Below are 20,407 nucleotides of genomic sequence, written 5' to 3' on the forward strand. Positions count from 1 at the left end.
TTAAAATACACATCTCCCCACAAAGGTAATTTCTATATTATTCCTAAGATCCTAAAGCTGGAAACAACCCAAATGGTAAGGACACATTTAATCAGAGAATCATTAGCCATGGTGAAGAAGAGAGGGAATATTAAAAACAGGAAAGGGCAGCCGATGGCAGAGGGACACCTGGAGACTGACAGACACGGAAAAGCAGTGGAGACAACAGTGTGGTGTTGCAGTGACCAGATACGCAAGTGTCGGTCGGTGAGCGGAGAACTGAGCTCCACCAGCAGCCAGGTAGGAAAGGGAGTTCACCGAACTTAGGAGGTGAATCCAAAGAACTGCGCATTCTGCTCATTTGTTTCATTCAACCAGGAGTAGAGACAGAGCAGCAGATCCCAAACAGGCAGTGCAGGAATAAGGTGAATCTCACAGCTGAGACAATCACCAGAGCTGCATTGGGTGCCATTTTGTGTAGGGAGGCAAAGCTTGTGGGGACAGGACTGCACATGCACGAAGCTTGGAGCAAATTCATTTCTGTCTCAGCGCATTGTTCTGACATGGCAGCCTACAGGTTCCACATCTGGATGTGAGTCTCTATTACACAGTTACTATACATCCCCTTAAATGAAAAGCCATGAAACAAAATCAACCTTAGGAAAAACATAGAAAACTATCATGAAGTTAAATAACATGCTACTGAATGACCAATGTGTTGCTGAAGAAATGAAAAAAAATTTAAAATGTTCTTGAAGCAAATGATGCTACTGTGTGATGTATGAGTCAGGGAGGAAATTAATAAGGAAAAAAAGACACTTTGACCAAGAGAGACCAGGGAAAGCTAGGGTGGCTAGTTTCAGGGGAAGATTGGGCACACCTTGAAATTAATAAGGGAAAAAAATGAATAAAAATAAAAGCAAAAATTTCAAAACCCATGAGATGTAGCACAAACAGCATTTAAAGGGCTACTGATTTTGTATTTGCACGAATGTTGCCTTATATCAGAAGGAACAAATGGTGTTTGTCCTTTTGGGATTAAGTTATTTCACTGAGCATAATGGTCTCTAGTTAGGACCATCTGGTTGCAAATGGCAGAATTTCATTCTTGGTAATGGCTGAGTAGTATTCTATGGAATAGCTATACCACTGTTTCTTTATCCACTCCTCTTTTTATGGACATCTGGGTTGTTTCTATGTCTTTGCTTTGGTAGACTGTGCTGCTGTACATATAGGATTACAGTTTCCTTCCTCATATGCAGATGTCTGAACCTCTTTGTAAATCCTGTATATTAGTCCCCTATCCATTGTGTAATGGGCTGGTGTAAGCTTGGGAACCCAGATCTTCTTCTGGGTCTCCTACGTGAGTCCAGTGTGCAAGGACTTCGGCCATTCTCATTGCTTTCCCAGGCCATTAGATGGGGCTGGATTGGAAGTGGAGCAACTGGGATCAGAACGAGTGCCTATACGGGATGCTGGCACCACAATAAGTTTTTACTATGCTACAGTGCTGGCTCCCCAATTTGTTTTATCACAACTGCCAATCATATCTTTACTCTCCCTGTCCAAAGAAAGAGAGAAACTAGCAATTTACAAATTACAAGGCTCCTAATTTAACACAACACAGAAAAACATGCATACCCACACACAAAAAAACACAAAAGCCCATCTACATGGCTTAGGCTTACCTTCAGCAGAGCACGGGCAATTGCAATCCGCTGCTTCTGCCCACCTGATAAAGACAAAAGGGAAAAAAAGGCCTTAATAGAAATGATTGATAATAGACCACGTGGTAACTTAGCGGGAATGGTAAAACAGAAGCCTAGATTCTAAGCCCTTTCCTAGGACACCCCCACTTGGTCAATCAAATGTATCTCACTCAGTTTTTTCCAGAGATACCTGCCTGGCCGATCAGGTGCACTTTGTATTGGTTACATTTGGCTAACCTGGTGATCACTACTCTGCCTCAGGTCTGAATTCTTTCTTACCTGAAAACAAGATCATATTCCAATGGTCTCTGCGAATATGTTTTGTAGAACTATCTAGGAGAAAATAGGCCCAGAACTGAGTTCTGAGCAACCTCGCCCTGAGGAATGCTCCATGTCCCTTTTACTTCCACCTTCTCTCTTGCCTTGTCTGGCTCAGCGGAAGCCACACTCAGGCAGGTACAGGTTGAGCAGTTAAAGCCGCTAGGGTACTGCTCACTGCTGTATAACACCCACGGCGGGAAGAGCTGCTGTTGTACAGGACTCTGCCAGTCCAAAACAAATCCACAGTCCAGGAACGTGGTGAAAGGGCGTGTTCAGTCCTTGCAGCCCTCCTCTTGGGAGAAATACTTCATGGAAACTGAGGTGTGCCTCTCTTCCCCTGAAACTAGACACCCTGGCTTTCCCTGGTCTCTCTTGGCCAAAGTGTCTTTTTGTGCACCCAATGAATCTATGCAGGAACTGTTAGGAACAACTGGCAAGAAATGGGGACTCTCCCTTTTTCTTGTTACTCTCTGATTAAAATTCAGGACAGGAAATGGGTGTGGGCTACAGCTGGCCCGACTGGTTTCTTAACAAAGGAGAGGCCTTAATCCATTAACCCTTTCCAACTCTCTCCCTTCTCTACAATTTATGATGATTTTTTTTCCTTTATCCATTGACAACAGAAATATGTGATTTCATGATTTTTAACTAAGTAATGGGTTCATATTGATGTCATGTCCTAATCCTTTTCAATCAAAGTTTTTCTGTGTTGTTGTATCTGACTTAGGCAATGCGAATTTTAGGCATCTGGGGAAGTTTTATATGTTCTCTGTTGTGGTTATGAACTTTAATTACTTAGAGCTTAGTAGTCTTAAAGTAGTCAATATAAAAATATTCATTTGATAGGCAGAATTATAGAGAGGATGAAGAAGGGAGGGAAAGAGGAGGGGAGGGAGAGAAAAAAAAAGGAAGGGAGGAGGATGGAGAGAGGGAGAAAGAATGATTGATTTTCTATCTGCTGGTTCAATTCTCCCATGGATGAATAGCCAGGATGGGCAGGCCAGAGTCAGGAGCCAGGAATTCCTTTCAGGTCTCCCATGTGCCGAAAACACTTCAGCCATCTTCTGCTGTTTTCCAGGCACATTAGCAGCGAGTTGGATTCAAAGTGGAATAGCCAGGACTTGAACCAGTGTCCACACTGAAAGTCTGCAATGCAGGCAGCAGCTTAACCAGCTGTGTCACAGTGCCAGACCCTCTGCCTACTTTTAATAACGGAAAGATTACAGTGACTTTGATTAGATCTGGTCTACAGCTTTGGTTAAAATACTCATTTTAATAAAATACTTATTAATCTTGCAATGATCTAAGATACTATTTATAGCTGTCTTAGTTAATTTGGATTCTGTGAAACGCATTGCAAGGTTATCAAATGAGGTCTCCGGCTTTGGAAAAACCATGGAGAATGATGGAAACCTTTTCCTGGTCTTTGTTCACACAGTGACTTGCAGCTTGTTGATTCCCACCCATCTGCCTGGTGGGAGGAGGGAGGAGCAAAACCAGTTATCTCCCAGCCCAAGGCAGGGCCCTTATCTCAAACACAAGTCTCAGCAGTTCCCTCCCCAGGTCTCTAAAGTCTGGATGTAAGTTCTTATGCAACATTTGATGACTCTTAAATTCTATAAAGAGGAGTATCTGGGTTTGTTAACATTTTTTTTTTCATCTTTGTTCCTGTATGACAAATAATCCAAGACTGCCTGAAAACTAACTAAAGTAATTTACAAAAAATAGGTCACAGAGGTTTGAAAGGAATAAATCTTGGGCCCAGCACAGTGAGCCTTGAATGCGCTCGGATATGGGCCCTGGTTCAAATCCCGGTGGCCCTGCTTCCCATCCAGCTCCCTGCTTGTGGCCTGGGAAAGCAGTCAAGGATGCCCCAAAGCCTTGGTACTCTGTACCCACGTGGGCAACCTGGAAGAACTCCTGGCTCCTGGCTTCAGATTGGCACAGCTCCAGCCGTTGCGATCACTTGGAGAATGAATCATCAGATGGAAGCACTTCCTCTCTGTCTCTCTTCCTCTCTATATATCTGACTTTGCAATAAAAATAAATAAATAAAAATTAATAAAAAAATATATATATAAAAAAGAAAGGAATAAATCTTGAAAGAAAAATCTATGTATGATAAAACTTACTATCACTTTTAAAAATATTGCTTACCGTGTTTTCTAAAAAGTAACACTAACATAAGATTAAAATCTGATTTGCTAAAGCAACAAGGTTTTTGAAATATATCATTAGTAAGTATTTAGAAATAGTCTTTTTAAAAAGATGTATTTATTGCTATTGGAAAGTCAGATTTACAAAGAGGAGAGAGAGAGAGAGAGAAATATCTTCCATCTGCTGGCTCACTCATGGTCCCAAGGATGGCTTTGGACCATGCTCCACTGTTTTCCCCAGGCCACAAGCAGGGAGCTGGAAGGGAAGTAGAGTAGCTGGAACAGGAACTGGCACACATGTGGGATCCTGGTGAATGCAAGGTAAGGACTTTAGCCACTAAGCTACCACGTCAGGCCCTGGAAATAGACTTGATCTTGAATTTTAAAATGCCTTTGCAAAAAATCCTCACCTTACAATATTTCCTTTTAATAGTTTCTGTTTAATTGGTTACTTCCTGTCAATTTTCTAACCAGGTCTGATAAGCTCTTTTTTTTTTTTCGTTCTGTTAAATTGTTCCAAATTATGGAATGATTTCATGTATTAACTCTTCTATTTAAGGCTTTTAGTTCTCATTTCGGTTGAGACAACTGAATGGGCCATGTGGTGGATGTGAGGATAGCTGGGTTCTAGGAGTTGAAGAAAACTAGTATCCACAGCCACCTAGTGACAATCTGGAAGCCCAAGGAATTTAATAGGTAAACCCAAAAACATAATTTTGAGCTACATGGTATAAATGTATGGGTGATGCAGTGGCACAGTCCACTGGCTACACAGTGACAGATCAGAGGTACAGGATGAGCAGGAGTTCCTACCTCTGGATGGCAGGGATGTCTGCAACTACGTCTCCTCCGTTCAGGAGAAGGAAGGGGAAGGAGAACTGGCAGCAGAAACAGGACCCCATTCCTTAATAAGACCCAGTTTTGTTTTTGCTTTTTTTAAAACAAGTTGTTACTTCTAGCAAATATAGGAAAATCAGTAGGGGTTAACAACAGAATGAACAAATACTGGGCAAATTACAGCATCGCAAAAGAAATAAAAAAGCACTAGGGAGTCTTTTTCCTGGTCAACATTGTTACATCTAGAGCTTGGCTTGCCTTCTCCTGTCCCCTTCCCTGTGTTCTGTGGTGTGGTTTACTGGGATGCCCTGCCCAGTCCTGTCTGTGTGGGGTGATGGCCCAGGCTGCTACATTAGCACGCGGTAGATTCAAGTGGCACCACTGATGAGTCTGAATACCAGGATGCCCCAGTATGCTTTGCATTTGCCCTTCAGCCGTAACCTGGGTGAGAAGGCACTTTCCTGTCTGGCCTGTGATGTTTCTCCTTTTGGCTTCAGTATAAGCCCCCGTTTGAACACGCACTGCACTGTCAGTCTTTCCTGAGAGGCTCGCCTGGCCTGTCAGGTGTACTGAACTATGTAACCATGCTTACCCCAGCCTGAACGGCTGGGTCCTTTTTCTCAGATTCTGTCTGAGATGCCTTACCTTGCTTACCACTGCTCCTGTATCTCACGCCTTAAGTCTTTCTTGCAATTAGACAAGAAACTCTGTTCCACCCATCTTGGTTAACAGAGGTACGTTCATATTTCTCCCTCTCCACTTATTAAATATATAAACTAATATTTTGAATAAAGGAAAGGAGAAAAGGGATGGGTGACGTTGAGTACTATTCAGTGGGATTTTTGGGAATACCTTCAAAGTAGGAAATAAAAAGTGAAATTAGCCACATGTGAGATTTTTTGGAAAGTAGTGAGGCTGTTTCCATAAAATTATATGGACAAATCCTAATTAGAAAATATTAATGCAATCTGGAAAATTGTGGCGGGTTCCTTGGAGCACTCTTTGCTACAGGACAGTAAGAAAACCTACCTGAGAGGAGAACACCCTTTTCTCCGACCACAGTGTCAAAGCCTTGGGGGAAGTTCTGAATGAAAGAAGCCGCGTTGGCCACTGCAGCCACTCTCTCCACCTGGGCAGCAGTCACTGAGGCTGGGTTGTCGGCACCATAAGCAATGTTCTCCGCGATAGAACAAGAAAACAAAATCGGCTCCTGCAAATTGGAAAAAATCACATTTATCACAAATTTCAGGGTTGAGCGTTTGGCCTACAGTAACACCACTTGGGATGAGACCCAAATCCCATGTCAGAGTGCCTTGGTTTCAAGATCCGGCTCTGCTCTCAATCTAAGGGTCCTGCTCACACACTTCACAGACAGGAGCAGGTGACTGCCCCAAGTACTTGGATCCCCGACACCCACGTGTACTGTGTTCCTAGGTCCCGGCTTTGGCCTTGACCAGCCCTAGCTGTTGTAGGAATTTGAGGGAGTGAAATAGCATAAGGGATCTTTCTATGTTTCCAATAAATAAAAATTAAAACAAAACAGACTTTAGGTGTGCCTAGTAGGGGCTAGCCTTGTGGCACAGCACACTTAGCTACCAACACCAACACTTGCAACACCAACATGTTACTTGAAACATCCCATGTCATGGTGCTGGTTTGAGTCCTGGAAACTTCACTTCTAGGCCAGCTTTCTGCTATTGTTCCTGGAAGACAGAGGATGATGGTCCAAGTGCTTGGGCCCCTGCTACCCATATGCACCACCCAGATGGGAGCTTCTGGCTTTGGCCTGGCATGGATCAAGTATTGTGGGCAGTTGCAGAACAAACAGTGGAAGAACCATTGGACGGAATATCTGTTTCTCTGTGTCTCTTTGTTGCTTTGCTTTGTTTGTTAAACAAACAAAAAAATCAAACATGCCTAGTAAAATGTGAGACTTAATCTGTGAAATTACTGAAGAGCTCTCAGACACTCTTTTCCTTATCATAAATTCACCCAATATACTCTAAAAAATTAATTTTGAAAGGCAAAGTTATACAGACAGGAGGAGAGGCAGAGAGGTAGAGCATCTTCCATCTTCTGGTTCACTTTGCAAATGGCTGCACTGGCCAGGGTTGGGCCATGCCAAAGCAAGGAACTCGGTATTCTTCTTGGTTCCCCACATGGTTGCAGGGGCCTGCACACTTGACTTATCTTTTGCTGCTTTCTCATAAGCATTAGAAAGGATATGGATTAGAACTAAACTGGCCAGTACTTGAGCCAGCAATCATATGGGATGCCAGCTTTTTAGGCAGAGGCTTACCGTACTATACCATAATGCTGGCCCCTAGAATGATTTATTTTTGTTTGAAAGACTGATTTTAAACAGAGAGAAGAACTGAGAGAGGTTTTCATCCACTGGCTCACTCCCTAAATGGCTACAGGGCTTGAGCTATCTTTTGCTGTTCTCTCAGGCCATAAGTGGAAAGCACGATTGGAAGAAGAGCAGCCAGTACTTGAACTGGCATTCATATGATTTGCTGGTGCTAGCAGGCAGAGGATTAATCAGATATGCCACCATGCCAGCTCCTAGAATATTTTTTTTTCAAAGCCCTATCTATTGCTCCTGGAAAGTTAGAACCACAGGGAGAAGGAGAGACAGAAAGATCTTCCATCTGTTGGCTCACTCCCCAAGTAGCTGCAATAGGTGAAGCTGAGCTGATCCAAAAACAGGAGCCAGGAGCCTCCTCTGGGTCTCCCACAAAGGTGCAGGGTCCCAAGGCTTTGGGCCATCCTCCACTGCTGTCCTAGGCCACAAGCAGGGAGCTGGAAGGAAAGAGGTGGATGAACTGGGGCCCATATGGGATCCTGGTGCATGCAAGGCAAGGACCTCAGTCACTAGGCTATCATACTAGGCCCACCTAAATTTTTTTTTTTAATTTATTTACTTTTATTGGAAAGTCTTATTTACAGAGAGAAGGAGAGACAGAGAGAAAGATCTTCCATGCATTGGTTCACTCCTCAGGTGGCCACAACAGCTGTAGCTGAGCCCATCCGAATCCAGGAGCCAGGAGCTTCTTCTGAGTCTCCCATGCAGATGCAGGGTCCCAAAGCTTTCGGCCATCCTCAACTGCTTTCCCAGTCCACAAGTGGGAAGTGGAGCAGCTGGGACATGAACTGAGGCCTAAATGGGATCCCGGTGCAGGCAAGGGGAGGGTCCTAGAATACTCTTGAAAAACTCAAGTTGGGGGCCAGATTTGTGATACAGCAAATTAAGCCACCACTGTGACACTAGCATTAGCATATGTGCACAGGTCCTGGTCACTCCACTTCTAATTCAGTTCCCTGCTAATGTGCTTGGGCAAGCAGCAGCAGGTGACTTAAGTACCCAGGGTCCTGCCAGCCATGTGGGAGGCCTGGATGGAGTTTTGGAGTTCTGGGTTCCTGGCTTCAGCCTGGCTCCACCCTATCCATATGATCATTTGTGGAGGAAACTATCAAATGGAAAATCTCTCTCTCTTCCTCTAATTATACCTTTCAAATAAATAATAAATATTTTAGGAAAAAAAAAATCCTCAATTTTTACCATAAACAGAATTAATTTTTTATCATCTGTAGTGCTCACCATATTGTCAAAAATAAGACCCTGTGCCAGGGACCCCCACACATGGTACATGACACACAGACATCACCATAAATCTGAGTCTTGTCTTCCACTAAGGACACAGGAAGAATGCCTATTTATCCATTATTTTTGAAACACACAAACCAGATAAGAGTACTATTTTTTTTAGGTCCCTGTGGAGTAGTTCTCAAACAAAGGCAAACTGCCACTTCTTTTCCCCATCCATTAAAGTGCAACATGCAGATTTCCTTAGAAGGCTAAGTACCCTATCACCACCTGACCTGCCCCTGATCCAGTGGCCTGAGGGGCAGGGGAGGGTATGGAATGGGACATTAGTGGTGGGCTGTGCTCATTACAGGAAAGGCTTGTGATGGAGGCAGGGTCTGCTGTGCTTGGTGATAACAAAAGAGACACAGTGAAGGTCATGCTCCAAATATTCTTATGAAAACAGTGCATCAGTGAGACCACATGACCTCCATATTCTACTTTGAAATCTGCAACTTCTTTGAAGGCAGACTCTGACTCTGGTTTCAGCCACAGACTTTGCTACCATTACGCAGAATGGTACAGTGGGTTTGGTGATAAAAATGAGAACTGAGGAGGAGTCAATCAAAGCTTCTGTCATTTTCTCTGCATCACAAGGTACCGTCAATCCCAGGCTTTAGACACAAAGGCAATGCTTCAGCTGGTTAAAGTGCTTCAGGTTTTCAGGAAACCACACCATTACAAGCCCAAGCAACCTGCCATGTGCAACTAAAGCAATACATCTGAAACGTTTCTGCTGCTTTTTTCTGAAGAAGTTCAAGGCCAAGAAAATAGAAAATGACAAAAGTAATTTCTTAAAAATGTAAAGCAAAAATAAAAGCCCCTATTGTTACCTGACTCACGGTCCCAATCTTGGATCTCAGCCATGCTGGGTTTAGCTGTCGGATGTCTTGGCCATCAAGATTGATAGTTCCTTGTAGAAAGGAAGAGTCATTGAGTGTCAGACAGTTGGTGATTGATGTGAACACAGAAATAATCCAGTGGGGGAAACTCTGGACTCGGCTTTTAAAGATCAAACAAAAACATACTCAAAATCTCCAAATGGAGATCTGACACCACTGGACTGACCAAGCCTGTTGCCTCACTGTCATGGTTAGATGATTATCCCACCTAGTTCATTCATCCAGCTCATCTCCTTGTATGCCAAGAGGTTGGAGAATGCGTCTCAAGAACCTCCAGAGTAACTTAACATTTCACAAATCAGATGCACTTGGTTAATCCTCAATTCAGAAGAGTATCACATGGGAGAGAAGCAAGCCATGTGGTGCTTGCTGCTGGCATGAATGCCTGCAGTTAGCAATTGTGATGCTGGCACTCATGACCGTGGTTGCCAAATTCTGCAGCTTCCTGACCATGCCAATGTTAGCAGCTACCCTGAAGGTTTTGTTTAGTGATGAATTTCTGAGATGTGTCCTAGAAGCTCAACCCTCAACCAATTTTTATCAGCCCTGTTAGTGATTTTTAAAGCTTCTTGTTATTCCTTATAATATCTCTGTGGGGTCAGCATAGTGGCATAGCAAGCTAGTCCTCCACCTGCAGCACAGGCATCCCATATGGGAGCCAGTTTATATCCTGGCTGCTCCATTTCTCATCCAGCTCCCTGCTTATTGCCTTGGGAGAGCAGCAGAGGACAACCCAAAGCCTTGGGACCCTGCACCCCTGTGGGAGACGCAGAGGAGGCTCCTGCTCCTGGTTTCAGGCTGACCTAACTTTGCCCTTTGTGGCCCTTTGGGCAGTGAACAAGCAGATGCAGGACCTCTCTGTCTCTCTTTCTGTGTCTGTAAAATCTGCCTTTCAAATAAAAATAAGTCTTTTGAAGAGACTCTGTTATTTGGTACTAACAGTCTGACTGATACCATGCAGAGCTTCTAAATAGGCAAGTGCTAATTCTATGAGCTTCATTAACAGAAATAGTCCTATATATTGAAGTTATTCAACAATACTTGGTGATGACAGCAACAGTGGCAATGTTAAGAAATGCCATTTCTTCACAGTTGCTGTTGTGGCATTCTACAAGCCAGCTGGACATTTTTGTCAACTGGCAAAAATGTGAAGTCCTTGACTAAAAAGTACAAGTGCTCTACAGACCATATATAGCAGAAATACAAGTATAATTTTCATTTTTGATTTATTTAACATAATGAATGAACTAAAGATTAAATATTTTGATTTTATTTGCATCCACCTGACTAGGATATATATTTTTTTATATATATACTATATCTAGGATATATATATATAAGAGAGTGATTCCAGAGGCAAATATTATAGTAAATTTTATTTTAAGATAGGAGATGATTTCATGGGTATGGATTTGCAAGTCAAATATTAACTTGACACTTAAGCAGCCCTCACACGGTTTTAATCGAGTACAAACACAGAAGATGTCTTTTTAAATTCAAAGTTTGACTTTAAAAAAAAAATACTAATTTCTTTGAAAGGTGGAGTTGTAGAGAGAAGCAAAGACAGCAACAAAGAGATCTTGCATCTATTAGTTCAGTCCCTAATGGCCCCAGGGCTAGGGCTGAGACAGGGTGAGCAGGAGCTTCTGGGTCTCCACACAGGTAGCAGAGGCCCAACCAGTTCCCAGGCACACTAGCAATGAGCTGGATCAGAAAATCACATGGCACATGCTGGCTTAACTCTATGCCACAAAACTGGCTCCCATGATTTGATTTTTAACTCTTATTTGATTTCTGGTAAACTCTGTTATTTTTTCAATCCAAAGACAAATTGATATATATCTATTGATTATAAACTTCAGGTAGACTATGAGCTAAAAGTACTCTTAAAGATGCCTTTAAGGCAGCTAAATATAAAGCGAGATTGAAAAAATAACAGAGTTTACACTGCTGAGAGAAAAAACAGCCAATAGCTGGTGGGCATTCTGGATCCGGTTAATGCCAAACCTGTGCTGACTATACCAGTGTGCCAGCATAGAAGCCCTGGGGTCGTGCTGGTGGCAAGGTTGTGGATTGCTCAGAGAAGGGGATCTGGGGACACATTGGAGTGGGGACCACCAAGGGAGTACTTTATAAGTATGGAATGACTTCTGGGGGCTTCTGTGGACTGAGTCACTGTACTTGCGGGTAAATGAGGGAGTTGAGACTGGGTGTCTTAAAAGATGGGAAAACAGAGGGCATGTCTGGATCAGATCAATGCCACTACACACATGGGCAACCTGGGCTGGCTAGTTGGCAATACCCACTGCCCGCACACAAAAGCTAAAGCTTGGGGGTCTACCTGGCAGGCCACAATACCCGTCAGTGAGTGTCAGAATAGGGATGGCCATGCAATTCTGGGCATTGACACCAACTGGCACACAAATGAACCAGGCCAAGGGACAGATTCTGTAGGAGATATGCAGTACCTACTGGTTTGTGTGAGTTGGGGGTGGTGACGGGGCAAACTAGGCATGACCACAGAACTCACCAACACTCATGGGAATTACCACAAGTCCTGGCCTTGGCATGTGCTGGTGAATGCTGCAGCACCAGTAGATCTACCCAAGGATCAGGTCTTAGGGTGAGCCAGGCTACAGCATTCACCAGCACACGCCAAGGCCAGGACTTGTGGTAGACCATGCCAGGCAGGGGCCTAGCAGCCACCATCACAAGTGAGACAGGGTGACAACATCCATCAGCATATGTTTGTGCTGGGCCTAGGGGTAGGTTGGGCTGAGCTAAGCCACAGCACCCATGGGTGTATACAAGAGCTGGATGGATTGTGGGATGTGCCAGATTAGACTGTTGCACAGTACAAATGCCAGGGCTGGGAATGGGTATGGTGGGAATTATTCAGGGTTGCTCCAACTGGGCTGCAGTTCCTGTTGGTGTGTGCTAGGGCTGGGTGTGTGGCAGGCTGAATTGGATTAAACCACAGCATGCATCGGTTTGTGTGGGAGATGGGGTTGGGGGCAGAATTGACCAAGCAACTACATTCACCAGTATGTATGTGTAGGCCGATGCGGGCGATGGGCCGAACTGGACCCCGTACTAGCTGGTGCATATGACAGCCAGGTCTGGGGTCACCTCAGGCAAAGTTTCTTAGGTAACTCCCCAACCAGACTGCTGGACACACTCAGGCCACAGGGAAAAGGACAGGATATGTGGTTAGACCTTGGAGTACGTGTACTGGGACTGGGCCTCCTCAGTTGCTGATGCCTGTTCAGTGGACAGCATGCCCGATGCACATGGGGGACACAACAGCCAGCTCATCTAGGCCAGCAGAGAACATCAAGTGCCTTGTCAGAGGACAGAAAGCAGAACAAGTTGGACAACTTTCTTGGCCAAGCTTTGTAGGAAGTATCTGGGTGTGTAAATGCACTAAAGTGGACTTTGTCAACCAACAGACCTTGGGAAGATTTTCTTAACCCTAGAGTAATGAAAGCAACAACACCTCAGAATGATAAAAACCACTGAATTAACACCCCAGAGCTTTCTTCCCCACATCGGGGTCTCTAAGATGACATCAAATGACCTAGCCTGAACCTTGAAGTGCTGATGTAGTTTGGCAGCAAGGAGCAGCTCTTTTCCCCAAACCCTCTCTGCCAAAAGATACAGGAGAAAAAGAAAACAAAAGGGAAACATTTGTCCCAGCCTCCTGTCTTCATACCTTGACTCTTCTCACTATAATCAGGGGCCCGCATGGGCATACATCCTTCTCAACTATGTAAACAAAGTTAAAAATAAAATTATATATATGCAAATTTAAAAAATGAAAATCCCTACTAGTTCTCAATGTCTTCAGTGGAGCTGTCATAGAAGCGAATCACTGTTTTCCAAGTAAACTGTCTACATAATCATCACTGAATGTCACAGGCAGAAGGTATCACAGTTCCCCTGGAACACTTCTCAGGTCAGGGCTCCTGTTCCCAGCACATGACAGACATACAGTGTGGCTCCACAGTTTCGCAGGGCGGGTAGGGACGCTCTGCAACCACCAGGTCCCTTCTCTGGGCTGCTGAGTGTGCCTCACCTCCCTGCTCCCAGGGAGGGAGGAGGCACCAGCATGAGCAATGAAGAGGTGCAATTCAGGAAGTCACAACCGACTTGCAGAGGTAGGTCATGAAACGTACGGTTCCCTAGCAGATGCCTGTGGGAGCTGTCATCACTACCAATGAGATCCTCCGGCTAAGGGATTTTGTCTCTAGGCACTTAGAACTCTCACACTGGAGGGTCTCTGCATAATCTGAGTGTACCCCAAGGACACAGGGGTAAGAGACATGCTCAGGAGAGTGCCTCTGCACCACAGCAGGGGAGACCACTTACCAGAAACAGGATCATACAACCGCAGGAGGAGGGAGACCACTGTAGATTTGCCAGAGCCACTCGGGCCAACCAGTGCTGTGACAGATCCTGCTGGAATGGACAGGCTGAAATCCTGAAAGATGAGTGCCTCTGGCCGAGCTGGATAGGCAAAATGTACATTCTTAAACTCCAAAGCACCTTGGAAGCTCCTTTCATTTAAAATGATGCCCTCTGAAACACAAGACAGAATATCAATTACCTAAAGCAAAAATCAAACTCAGTGGAACTCGGTTCTCCCATGCATCTGAAAAGATGAAGGACCCACCAGAGTGAGTCTCAGCATTGAAGCACTCAGTGGGTATGCCAGGCAGCAGGCCCATTCCTGAGTGCTGTGTGTCTCTTTGCAGCTGCTGTGTATGAGACACCACACACACCTTGTCTCTCTTGATGCTTGCAGCCCTGAGAGGTGGAAATCATGACTCCATTTTACTGAGGAGGACACCAAGGGTCACAGACAACTCACCCCCAGTTCCCATGTGGTGGAGTTAAGATCCACCCTTGGAGCAAAGCAAACCCAAAAGTCTCATTTCCATCATAATACCTCTGCCTCTACATAGTTCACTTTGTCTGGAATTTATCTTTTCTATGCTAAGTGTTTTGGAAGAATGTGATGAATAGGAAAGTGTTTCACAACAGAGATGGGACCAGATGGGCAGCACAGAGCTGTTATGCTGATATTAACTTGTAGCTGATTTGGGGGATGCTGCCTACCCTCTCTCCGCTGGGCTTATTCGCTATGATCCATTGGGCTCTCACTGACTTAGGGGGGAGTCAAGGAGTGATTGGGAGGGATTGGTACTCAAGAGTCACTTCTAAGTTTGTTAGTTTGTTAGATGGGCCCATCACTCAGGGAAGTTGTTGATAAGAAAGAATATGGCTCTAGTCATTTACCGTCACCATCCTTCACCTTCTCCCAAATTGCCAAGAAGGTTGGAGACTTTACATTTTTTTAAATGATTTATTTATTCTCATTGGAAAGGCAGATACACAGAGCAGAGCAGAGACAGAGAGGAAAATCTTCCATCCATTGATTCTCTGTCCAAGCAGCTGCAACAGCCAGAGCTGTGCCGATCCAAAGCCACGGGCGGGGAGTCTCTTCTGGGTCTCCCACATGGGTGAGACCACGGGTCTTAACGCTTTGTGCCCTCTGCTGCTTTCCAAGGCCACAAGCAGAGAGCTGGATGGGAAGCAGGGCTGCTGGGTTAGGAACCAGCGACCATATGGGATCCTGGTGCATGCCAGGCGAGGACTTTAACCCCTAGGCTACAGCACCAGGCCTAAGACTACTTTTGTATGCATGATTTTCTCCTTCCTTCTTTCCATCCTGGCACCTCAAGTGAGTGTGAGATGCTAAAGAATCACTCTGGAGGATTGGCCAAGGCTCCTGGCTATACTTGTTGCTATCATACTATTGGTAGAAGTCAACTTTGAAGATATGCCCAACTGACAGCATACAACATGGTCTGCCTCCATGCTCCCATGGACATCCCCAGCCTGTAGTACAACCCTGGACACTGTCCTGTTTTCCCTCACTGCTTTCCCATAGTCAGCCTGACACAAGTAGTTGGTCTTGCTATGCACAGAGCCAGAGTTACTTGGTCCTCATCAAGAATAGCATTCCCATCAGACTCACCATTAAAAGGCAACTTGGGCTCTCTCTCTATGAGCTGCCAGAGGCGTCCCCCTGCGCCCAATCCTTTCATCAGCTCCGAGTAGAAAGAGCTCAGACCTGAGGAGGAGAAGCAGAGTCACACACAGACCCACCTGCTCCAGGGAACAGCTGCCAGCCCCTCCCACTTCTCCCGGAACAGTGACAATAATATCAATGTAATGGAAAATCTGTTACCGCCAAAAAGCATTTTAGACAGCACTGGGAATTTATTTTCACAAGTTCTTCTAGTACCCTATTTTCTTTTGGCACTTTCTATTCCAAATCATTTGACTGCTAATGATTGGATACCTGATCAAGGAGTTTACAAATATATACTCATACTAATTAGTCACTGAATGAAAATTACAATGCTAGAGAAAATCTTCCTAGTAAGAAAAAAAAAGCAGTATTATTGAAATATAATGCTTATCCCATAATTAAAAGGAACAGAAAATACATCAGTTTTATTTAAAAGGGAAACCTACAAATTTCAATCTTCCTTTTAGGCACTCAGTAAATACAATCCTCACATAGGCTAAAAACTAAAAAGGAATTTGCTTTAATGCTAATTATTCTAGCAGAATCATTTTTTCTTTAAAGATTTATTAATTTTCATTGGAAAGGTGATTTACAGAGAGGAGACACAGAAAGAAAGATCTTCCATCTGCTAGTTCACTCGCCAAATGGCTGCAACAAGTAGGGTTGGACCAGGCCAGGAGGTAGGGACTTCATCTAGGTCTCTCCTAAATGGGTGAAGGAACTTAACGACATGAGCCATCATCCTTTCCTCTCAGAGTCTGCGTTATCAGGAAGCCGGAGTCGGGAGAAGAGCCAGGTACAGAACCTAGACACTCCATCATAGCACAAAGGCCTGAACCAGCATCTCAGACACAGGGAAAATGCTTGTGTTATAAATCGCTGTTTAAAAATAAAATATGTGCAAGGTAGAGCTAGAGGGGGATGGGAGGGAGAGGGCTTCCATCTGCTGGTTCACCCACCAGATGGCTAATGGCCAAATGGCAGGGGCTGTGACAGGAGCCTGGAGCCTTCTGTGTGGGTGGAAGCCCAAGCACTTGGGTCATCCTCTGCTGCCTTCCCAGATGCATTAGCAGGGAGCTGAACTGCAAGTGGAGCAGCTAGGTCTTAAACCCAAGAACTGGCACCCATGTGGGATGCTAGTACCACAAAGCCAGCCCTATCATGACTCACTTTTAAACTTTGACTTAATTAACAACTGAAACTCCAAGTATGATAGTCCATGTCAATAGGAGAATCAATATTTGTAGCATTTATTCCAATTAAGGTGGCTGAAAGAATGTGATTCAAATAATCTCCCTATGGTATATGGATAGTTATGTAAGATATACCAGGCTAAAATCTCAGCTTTGAATTAAATATTGGGCAACAATAGGCCTACATCAATATAGTTAATGATATTTGACAAAGAAGCAAAGACAAGGCAAAGAAGATTCAATGACAACACACTGGCTATCTTTTCAACAAACGTTTCTGGAATAACCAATATCCACAGGCAAAAAAAAATAAATGTAGACATAGACTTTATACCTTTCACAAGAACTAACTGCCCTGATTCAGACCTAAATGGAAAATGGAAAACTAAGAAATGTGAAAAGGTGCTCAATATCATGTGTCATGAGAGAAATACAAGCTAATGTAACACGAGGTGCCTCTGCACACACAGCCATTAGGCTGCAAGGCTGGGCAGCAACAGAAACTGCCACTCATTGCTGGTGCGAATGCATAACGACACAGCCAGTGTGGAAGACAGTTTGGCAGTTTCTTACAAAATCAAACCATACTGTTGCCATCTGATCCAACAACTGTACTTTCAACAACTAAGCTGAAAGTTTATGTCCAGATAAAAGTTTGCACATGTCTCTGATAGCTTTATTCATACTTGCCCACAGTTTGAAGTATTCAGAATGTTCTTAGTAGGAGGCGAACTATAGTTATAACCATATAACAAAATATTACTCAATATTAAAAAGAAATCATTTATCCAGCCATGAAAAGATATGGAGGGCCTTTCATGTGTGTTACTAGACACACTAGGGCAACAGGAAAGGCTACATACAAAACACACCCTGGAAGGTAGCAGGTGACGGTTAGCTGGATTCCTGCTACCCACGTGGGAGACCTGGACTGAATTCCCAGCTCCTGGCTTCAGCCTGGTCCAGTCCCAGATGCCAGCAGGCATTCAAGGAGGGAGCCAATAGATGACAGCTCTTTGGCTATCTGTCTCTTTCTTTGTCTCAAGTAAATACATTCTTTAAAAATAGAAAAACAAAAGCCTAGCTGTAGTAGTAATCCCCCAAAGCCTTTTAAAATCATATACCTCCAATGCTTAATCCAACCCAGAAAGCATACATTAGGAAGGAAGAGAGTTCACCCACTGTCATGTGGGCACTGCCCATCAGCAGCCCTCCTTTGTACAGGACGGAAAGTACAATCAGGTTCCCAGAGAGCCCAGTCTGTAGAAGGAAGGACACACAGGGATCAGGTGAGAACAAAAGACCCGCAATGCAAAACACATTAGCATGACCTAGGTTTTTCTTGCTGCACGTAACCATCACCGCTAGACTTTTTTTTTTTTCCAAATGTTAAGTATCGAATAAAGCAGGTGTTTGGAATATTTTCAATGCTGAAAATAATTTCTCTACCATGAAAATCTAGACGTTAAGTCACTCATCATATTCCTATTCTATTCAATTTACTTGCTTTGCAAATGAGAAAGAAAGAAATATCATTCTATGTGTTTGAATATGCTAAGGAGGTGCTCCTGGCCAGGACACTGCATTTACGGGATGGCACCCAGCATCTGTGCCCTGCTTGGACCTCTGTGGGGAATGTGGTCTTTGGGAAGGGCAGCTCACCTTCTGTTTTATGCCTCCAGCAGAGTGACACCTAAAGTTCTCGCCACTTTGAACAGAGCAGGAATTTGTCTTTGGGATAACTACGTATTTTATGCCCTTGCTTCAGTTCATGATGATCAATTTTTGACCCTTCTTTCTTGCAACCCACTGGACTTATTCAGTCTCCAACTTTCCTGGCTTTAGGATGACTGCAATGGCCGGTTAGGATTGCTGCTCCTACCTCCTTATACTCTAACATGGTGGGGCTGAGAATGGCAGGGCTAAGCAGCTCTGTTCTGACCTCACCACGCACAGCTTTTCTCTCATAACATTTACTTGTCCCCTCTTTCTGTCACAACCCATCTTAATGATGAACTCAGTCTTTGAACTAAACCAGGATTATTTTCTGCTGATGGCAAGACCCACAGCTTAAAAAAAATCTCTCCCAACCCTCACATCTGCCCTGTTGACTCCTTTACAGTGATCTGCTTACTGCGCCAAAGAAGCCAGCCCGAGCAAACGCCTCCTTTCTTGACAACTGCATCAGGTGGTCCATTTGGCCAGCATATTTCTCCATTTCAGTCACCTCTTTTCCAAAAGCCCGAACAGTTCTTATATTTCCAATACGTTCCTCAGCTAGCTGGGAAAATAATAAGACACATTTTAAGAGTTTCTGGAAGAAAAATTAAAATGTGATTCTCATTTAAGCTACTACCAAGGGAAAGCCGACTGTGGCACATAACTGAAGAACATTTTTTTAAAAGGTTACATAGCTGAGTATAGAGAATAAATTTATCATTGGAAAAATAAACCAATACCTATACAAAATAGACAGACAGACTTGGTAGATTTGAGAGAAAAGAGCAAAGTAGTAGGTACTTTTGTCTCTATGCAGACAAAAATATGAATGGAAAAGCCACACTCCAAAATGCTTATGTTATTAATTCTGAGACTATGTGTGCTTTGTTTTTATATTTTTCAAAGTTTTCAATGATAACATTATATGTCTTATAACAAGGAAATATATTTTAGTGTTCTTAAAAAATGCTGCACATTACAGAAAAGTTAGTTTTATTAAATTAACAAAGGATGCAACATTATCCAGAAACTGTTTTCTTAAGATTTATTTATTTCAGGCCCAGCGGCATGGCCTAGTGGCTAAAGTCTTCGCCTTGTACATGCCAGGATCCTATATGGGTGCCGGTTGTAATCCCTTCCGTTCCACTTCCCATCCAGCTCCCTGCTTATGGCCTGGGAAAGCAGTAGAGGATGGCCCAAAGCTTTGAGACCATGCACCCACATGGGCGACCCAGAAGAGTTCCTGGCTCCTGGCTTTGGATCAGCATAGCACCGGCCGTTGCAGTCACTTGGGGAGTGAATCATCGGACAGAAGATCTTTCTCTCTGTCTCTCCTCTTTTCTGCATATCTGACTTTCCAATAAAAATAAAATAAATCTTTTGAAAAGATTTATTTACTTATCTGTTTAAAAAGGCAGAATGAGAAGTATGAGAGGGAAAAAAAGAGATTTCTTCCACCCAGTGTTTCACTGTTTAAATGGTCACCACAACCAGGTCTGAACCAGGCTGAAACCATGAGCCAGGCACTCCATCAGGGTCTCCCACATGGTGGCAGAGGCCCAAACACTTGGGCCATCATCTGTTGCCTTACCAGGTGTATCAGCAGGTTCATAGTATTAACAGCATATTAGCCCTGCCAGGTGAATCAGCAAGGTGCCATATCCAAAGAAGAGGAGCCAGGATTTGAACTGGTTGCCAATGTCACAAGCAGTAGCTTAAGCCACTTTGCCACAACACTATCCCCAGAAGCTATTTTTATAAAATGATAGGCTTTTTTTAAAAAAAAGATTTATTTTTATTATTTTTTTTTATTGGAAAGGTGGATATACAGAGAGGAGAGACAGAGAG

At 43.8% G+C, this 20,407-nt stretch overlaps 1 protein-coding gene across 9 annotated transcripts in view; it reads right to left on the minus strand.

The window, feature by feature from the left end:
- The window catches only part of ABCB10 (ATP binding cassette subfamily B member 10), a 36,174-nt gene that overhangs the window by 3,142 nt on the left and 12,625 nt on the right, over window positions 1-20,407 (minus strand). Inside the window, exons 4-10 of one of the 9 annotated variants that reach the window (XM_040988068.1) lie at window positions 19,068-19,117; window positions 17,965-18,100; window positions 15,591-15,686; window positions 13,919-14,128; window positions 9,482-9,561; window positions 6,032-6,212; window positions 1,668-1,711 (exon numbers count right to left, since the gene is read on the minus strand). In XM_040988068.1, the coding sequence (XP_040844002.1) occupies window positions 1,668-1,711; window positions 6,032-6,212; window positions 9,482-9,561; window positions 13,919-14,128; window positions 15,591-15,686; window positions 17,965-18,100; window positions 19,068-19,117 (797 nt within the window). Of the gene's footprint in view, window positions 1-1,667; window positions 1,712-6,031; window positions 6,213-9,481; window positions 9,562-13,918; window positions 14,129-15,590; window positions 15,687-17,964; window positions 18,101-18,974; window positions 19,122-20,407 lie in introns of all 9 variants that reach the window. The other 8 variants (XM_040988067.1, XM_040988065.1, XM_040988063.1 and 5 more) reach the window with 8 other exon arrangements.

Source organism: Ochotona curzoniae, unplaced genomic scaffold (assembly GCF_017591425.1).
Source record: "Ochotona curzoniae isolate NIBS_2020 unplaced genomic scaffold, NIBS_Ocur_1.0 contig_4797, whole genome shotgun sequence".
NCBI lineage: Eukaryota > Metazoa > Chordata > Mammalia > Lagomorpha > Ochotonidae > Ochotona > Ochotona curzoniae.